General features: G+C 37.6%; 1 protein-coding gene across 3 annotated transcripts in view; it reads left to right on the top strand.

Moving 5' to 3' along the window:
• The window catches only part of slx4ip (SLX4 interacting protein), a 45,987-nt gene that overhangs the window by 24,064 nt on the left and 14,621 nt on the right, over positions 1–7,302 (top strand). For 2 of the 3 annotated variants that reach the window (XM_008430213.2, XM_008430212.1), the window contains exon 6: positions 4,850–4,918. The exons of the other annotated variant lie outside the window; for it this stretch is intronic. In XM_008430213.2, coding sequence (XP_008428435.1) covers positions 4,850–4,918 — 69 coding nt within the window. The remainder of the gene's footprint in view (positions 1–4,849; positions 4,919–7,302) is intronic. 3 annotated transcript variants of the gene reach the window in all.

Genomic DNA, 7,302 nt, shown 5'->3' with positions numbered 1-7,302 from the left:
TCTTTCTTTCTTTCTTTCTTTCTTTCTTTCTTTCTTTCTTTCTTTCTTTCTTTCTTTCTTTCTTTCTTTCTTTCTTTCTTTCTTTCTTTCTTTATCTCCTATTTATATGCTACCAGATTGTAACATCAGCTTTCATCTGTATAAAAGTGGTAACTAAGGGAAGACGAGACACAGTTAGTTATTTGGAGTAACTGTAAGGTTTTTTAAATTAATGAGAGCATTTAAACTGTTTAAAGGGAAATGTTTGCTCTATGACATGTAAAGACGTGTACAGTGTTTGTTTAAACTGAAAGAGAGCGTCACTTTGAACAGATAACAGGAAGGCTTAACTGAGTGCAGCAAAGTTGCTCAGTTTGATCCTTTTAAATATAGGGGGACTTAAAAATATCATTACATATTACAGTCATTACAATGACTGAGGGACAAGGACAAGATCAAGCAAATGTTTATAAACATATGTTGAGCTTTAAGGAAATTAAGAGCTTGAGAAGAGAAATATGATAAATAATTGTATTTCAACAGGGATGTCATGGCAATAGGCTGTCCAAACTCTAATACAGTTTTAATTTATAACTTGCCGAGCATTAGATTTTAGCTACAGCTCTGCCAAAACAACTAAAACTGAGACCAGTTGCATTGGAACCCTGAAAGAAAAACACTATATAAAATAAATCATAACTCGTGTCTGCGGCTAAAACCCAGCAGGCATTAATAAATACAAATATTCTCCTATCAAAACACAGAACCCAGCATTCGACTCCATCTAATCTCTGCTGCTCATTATAACAAGTCTGAATTTAAAACAGGATGAAATATACCAAAACATTTAAAAGTGCAATTTGCTTCCAATTCAGGTTGATGTGATACACACCCAATAATTCAAAGTTGTGCCTTAGATTGTAAGTGTTGCAATTACACAGACTGATTCTGGGTGATAAAACGGTTTGTAAAAGACTCCTGTAAATCCCTAACTTTTCTTCAGCAAACACAGTTATTTGGCTGCTTGCCATGCTTCAGAGCAGGGGATTGTAACCCAATGCTGCTAATGCTGGAGCATTACATTTTTTTTTTTCACTGAATAAATAATTTTATCTCTCAGACATTAGTCAGCCCTGGATTACATGGCTAATCTAATTTAAGAAATGGCTGAATAACGAGGATTATAATTACAAACCTGGGAAAAGAGGATGTTTTTGTCTCATCATGAACTCCATGACAAGAACAAATTGGGCGCTACCCTTTGTAAGTTGAGTAAAAAGCTTTAAAAATGATCTTTTTATTACAATAACATAATTTTACACTGAGAACCTTTCCATTGACATACTGTATGATGATGTCTGTAATTACATTTTTTGCAGCTGAGATTGAGTATAGTTTGTTCTAAAAAGGTTAAACAGCAGGGGGGGCAATTATTGTGCCATGACAGATTTTTTATTAAAGATTGTTTCTCGGTGGAAGTTTCTCAAATTAAAGGTAGAAATGCATCTTCACTACTGCACAACTGCTGGCATCTGTGTAATGGTTTATGTAATTGATGTCAGAGAGAGTTGTTTTTAGAAATCAACTGCTGTTTTCTAAACTCAGTTAAATATAAATTAAAATGGCAATTTCTTTAGTTTTTTGCAGTGCCACTAACAAAGAGATCAAAGATGATTCCTTTTATAGAGTTAAGCCTGTGGCAGTTTTGTGGCTCTAAAAGCTGCTCATCATTGTTGAAAACCAGCTTCTTTTTACAAAAAGCCAATTAAATGGTGTGAATTGTTCTATGAGCCACAGAGAAGTGTCCACAACTTCCTCTTTGGATTTTTTTTCTGGGCCAGAGGGGTTTGTATTGTCTGCTGTTTGTGTCAAACACCAATACACACTGTGTGTGTGGGGGGGGGGGGGAGGGGGGGCATATTTGTCTCAGCTGTAAGCCAACATTGGGAGGAGACTTTCCCTAAATAATTCCAGGTTTTTAAAATAAATGTATGGATGTTTGTCTGTGTTGCCAAAGGGCAAAACAAAAAATACAAAAGCAAAAAAACAAAAACAAAACAGCTCTCCACTTTTAAAATGTCAGTTTTCAAAAAAGAAACACAGCCTTGTTTTGGGCTTGATGTGAGTCATAGTGCATGTTTGACATTATCCAGGGACTTTTTGAAAGAGCCTGGAGTGCAAAAGGTCAGGATTTTCTCAAACTACGGAGGACATGTAATCCTTTAATTGAAGACAAAATACCAAAATCCTCCCCCTAACGCTGTAGTCTGAAAATAAAGACTCAAAATCAGAAAGTGAACTAGTGGCAAATAGGCCTGTCGCGATAAACGATAAATCAATTAATCGCACGATAAATTAAACCTATCGACCTCGTTTTAATTATATCGTCTCTTCCTGCCTTTTTTTCTTTCTGTTGATGACACTGAATGAAAAAGGCTCAACTCCGGTGCTCTCCACTTACCCTCCCTTCCTATTTCCTTAGTGTAATGTCCAGCTTACACTACACAAGTTGTCGGCCCATTTTCAAAACCTGACAGACCACACCTTAGCCGACAGAAACCCTAGGTATAACGGTTCGATCGGGTTCGATCGTGCTGTGTGGTGTCCAGTCACCTGAGCACAAAATAATGCCTGATTTTAAAATAAAGTGATTTTAAAATTAGGCATTAATCAATGCTTTACTAGAATCTACCTGCAATGTATGTGGCTAGAGTCAGCGTAAAGTCCTGACTGACTGAAAATCATTGTAACCTATTTATGCCACGTTAAGGAAGAACAGCTGAAAACTTACCGGGTTTATCAACTGCGGTAGCAATTTGGCTCCAACTCCTCTCCTTGTCATTTCTATATTCTTTGCACTAAATGTTAAATAAATATTAATGTTGTTTTCACATATCATCTCCAATGTCCGCTGGACTTCGTGTTGCGCCGTGCCAGCTGTTTGGGATTCCCCTCAGAAAGCGCGGAGGAGAATCCGCGCTTTCTGATTGGCTACCTGTCACATTCAGCGTTAAGCTCCCAGTCGGGAAAAACCCCTGATTTAGATCGGAGCGGCCACGACGATTTAAATCACACTACAGGATGATCGGTTACGAAATCACCAGCGACAATCTTAGATGGGCCAACGATCTAAGATTATCGTAAGGGGAAAATAGGGGCAAAAAATCGTGTAGTATGAACTATTGCATTAGGTGCATTAGTCGGAGGTGCCCGTCTTCTCTATTTAAATCTAGTGATTACTGAAGGGCAATATAGTATACAGACTTCATAATCTGCACTCTTTTGGTTGAATGCAGTATTTATTTCCACTTTGGCTTTATGTTGTTTACTTTTTATTCAAGTACATTTTTTGTTAATGGAGACTGAGAATCCATTAACACTGGAACTGATTTAGTTTATCAGTTCCAGTGTTATGTGTTCTTTTGAAAATAAAGTATCTATGGCAGGAAACTACATGCATTATTAGTCATTTCCATTAAATCAATGTCAAAAGGTCTTGAAACAATATTATCGTTTATCGCAATAATTTTTTAGACAATTAATCGTCCAGCAAAATTTGTGACAGGCCTAGTGACAGGCCTAGTGGCAAAATTAAGGACACTTTAGCTTATCAGAGTGTAAAGAGGTGGAGAGGGTACCAGGAGGGTGTCGAAGGTTAAGCAACCTCCGTCAGCTTCCCAGCATTGAGAAGCAAAGAACAACTGAATTGCATGTCAGCTAGACCTTTGCTTTTAGTCAACAAATTCCTGCTAGATTAGGCAACAGGCCACAGTTTCTGCCCAGTGCATCTTAAACACTGTGACAAACATTCCAGAGTGGAGACTCAACACATGACTTTCTGTTTCTTCCAAACTTAAATGCTATAAAACGAAGAATTAAAAAAAAAAACCTTTTCAGTGCGTTGCAAAAGTATTCACACCCCTATAAGTTTTGTATGTTGTCACATTGCAGTCACAAACTTCAGAAAATAGCACATATTTGTGAAGTGAAGTCATCTTTTCCTGCAAAAAGCTAATTTCTGCTGGAGTGGCTAGTGAGTGTCTGAGCGTGTATTCTCAAGCCATGTCACAGATTTAATCCCTGTTTACACGGAGCCGGCTTTCAGTGAAACCAAAACATGTTTGTTGCGATCCAGCCACTCATTTACACGTCTCCCGTGACCAAAGACTGACATGGTTGGATCTGGACATCCCTAATGTGCAGTGACGGTTTTGATTCTATACATGTAGCCCATAGTTCAAAACTTGTCAACACATGAGCTGGACTTCAACTCCCCTAGCATTACTAGGCACCTCTTGATACTTTTTTTAATTTCAAGATTTGACTACTCTGCCAGTTGAGGTGGAAAGCGATATTTTTTTTTGCTTTGCAGTTGTGCCAAACCCCCTTTTATTTTCAAATGCTGAACTGAACAGAACTCTGGGAGATATTTGGGGTTTGGAATATTTTTTTATAACCTAGCGGTGCTTAAAGGACTCCCCAACTTCTTTAACAAACCCCTCAGGCTCCATTGAATAGCTGTGTTTATGCTGAGATTGAATTACAGTTAGCTGATCCAGGTTTTATGTAGGTGTATCAGGAAAGTTGAACTGAATAAAACTGGTCAGTGCCCTTAGGAAAAAAAAACATGGTTTTCATTCACTTTACAATTGTTTACTACTTTGTTTTGTTCCATCACATAAAGTCCCAATAAAAAACTTTGGGTTCGTGGTTGTAACTTAACAAAATGCAAAGGCAATGCAGAGCTATTTAATTAACCACTTTTCTCACTTTTTAGAAAATATTACTGCACAATGAACTTCTTCTGAACATAAACTCCTCCACATAGACCCCTGCTGAAATAAATATTGTCTCTCTTTGCCTCTCTTAGGGGGAAACTTCAACCTTGTGGCCAATTTCTTGAGGCGGCACTCCAATCTCAGATGTGTTGTCGAGCAGGGTATGTGACCTACATGTTTTTATGGACCCCCGTCCCATTTGAAAGAATCAGAAATGGATCGTCTCAAAGGCTCATTTTCAGCCAAATTTCCCACAGAAAGAACAAGTCATCTGCAGCTCTTGTGTTGATTTTTCTCCCCCCCACTTGTTTTTATGTCTTGTCCCTACCTGCTTAGGGTGCTGTTGAGAACAGGCAGCCGTTAAAATAGCCCCCTTGAGAGGCTACAGGGAGTGGGAGAGAGAGAGAGGAACTGTGTGACTGTCTATGGAGGGCAGTGGGAATCTATCTTCACGGCCCATATAGCGCCTGTGACCCTTGGTCACCTTTTCATGGGACCAACATGGTTCTCTTCCTGTCAGTAAAGTTAATATCTGCTCCCACAGGACGGAGGCCTGGATGTTGGGGCAACGGTGACCTGCTGTAGAGTAAAATGACGGGTTCTTTCAGCAGGTCCGTCACAGATCAAATTAGGCCTGGTCCTCTGGGGTCAAAGGTTGTGAAACTTGGTCTGCTGAGTTCACTACGGCCTACACATGTGGTTAGCTAACATCAAAACATGTAATTAGTTTTTAAATTGCATTTGTAAGAAGTTCTTATTATAATTACTTTCTGAAAGTTTGATAACAGTTGAAAGATGTTCATTTCAATAAGCAGGATTTTCTTGGAAGTTTTATCTTCTGCCTAAAAAGATTTTGAGAAATTTTTGAAATTTAGTTTTGTTTTTGTTTTTTTTATTTATTTTTTTTATTTTTTATTTTGCAGCTTTTAATTTTGCTTGAATTAATTTCATGCAGTTTAACAATGGAAGAGCAAGAAAATTAACACCAAAACGGTCAAATAAGATTTTGTTTATTTACTTTTTTATGGCTCATCTAATTTCTTCTTAAATTATGAAGAAACATTTGTATGTGAAGTCCTTCTCCACAAATATCTTCAACACAAGGGTTCAGCACTGGCCCCTATCAGTGCGGCCCGGTACTTTCTGCATCACCTTGCGTATTTTCACTTTGGATGTATGGCCGATCAGTCTAAACATGTCACTTACATTCATTAAATACATAAGAAACTGTGGAACTTAAGCACGCATAGCGCATGAGTAATTCAAGATGTGTATTAGTGATATTAAGAGAAGTGGCAATGGACATTCCTCAGCTGCTTGCATAAGCGCCTCCAGAGGTGAGGCACAGCAGGGCATAAACTTCAACATTTAAAAATGTTGAAATAACACACAAAAAAGTGCCTCCCCTGACTGGATGCCACTGCTAGGTGCTCCTCCTCCTTCATTATTTCACTGAATTTTTCCATTTCATCAGAACCTCTAGCAAATCAGCTCATGGCATCATGCTACCACCACCAAGTCAGATATTTGGCACAGAGTTCTTAAGTTTGGAAGCTTCATCCTGACTAATCCAAAGATACTTGCTGTTTTTGTGGCTAACTAGCTCAGTGTTTGTCTTGTATTTATCTCCATAATGCATTTAACTTGCTCAGTTGGGAGTTGCACATTCAAGTCCATCGTAAAGGTATCTTTTTAGGAGCAGAAGGGCTTATTTCTTGTTTGGCATTCTGCCTTTCGATGGTGAAGTGAAAGTGTTTTCTCTGTGGGCATTGGTGTGCCAGCAGTTTCCTGTTCATGGGAGGCCTGCACTTGGGTGGTTGCTGTTTTTTTTTTTTTGAACATCAAAACTAATTTTCTTTGTTCAGAGGTCGACAGTTTAGGTCATATAATTAAAACTTGGATGGAACAGGGTGTTCCAAAAAGACAATTATCCCAAAAACACATGAAAACTCGTTTTGAAATCAAGAGATCAAGTTTATTGAATGTGTTTCCCAAACCCCCAACCTCAATTCTGTTTAAAATGTGTTATTAAAAGCGGCAAACCTTTTCTGCCATGAATAGTGATCACTCATTCAACAGGAATGAACCCAGAAGCTTGATGATGGCTGCAAGTGTACGACAAAGGTGCAATCATCCAGATGGGATGTACAGATTATATTTGAGTCTGCATGCATTGTAATGTAATGTTATTGTGGACTAGAAAAATCCACAATTAATTTATACTCATGCAGATTATTCTTGATTTATATTTCAGCTCACTCTCTAAAAAAAGGATACTTCAAATACATTGATAAAGCCCAAAAATCCAGTTTTTCCCTGCTTTCTATATATATATATATCAATCAATCAATCTTTATTCCAGACCAAAAAGGTCCATAAAAAAAGGAAATAAGAGAAAAATAATAAAATAAAAATAAAATAAAATAAAAAATAAATAAAAAAACATGACATTCACTGAGTCACAAATAAATGATGACACCAATGTTTCCACAATCTTGAGAAAAATCTCACTGTACTAAAAACAGGATTTACTAAAATTGCAATT

Source organism: Poecilia reticulata, linkage group LG15 (assembly GCF_000633615.1).
Source record: "Poecilia reticulata strain Guanapo linkage group LG15, Guppy_female_1.0+MT, whole genome shotgun sequence".
Taxonomy (NCBI): domain Eukaryota; kingdom Metazoa; phylum Chordata; class Actinopteri; order Cyprinodontiformes; family Poeciliidae; genus Poecilia; species Poecilia reticulata.
Note: the sequence above shows the minus strand (reverse complement) of the source record. Positions and strands in the feature narration are given on the sequence as shown.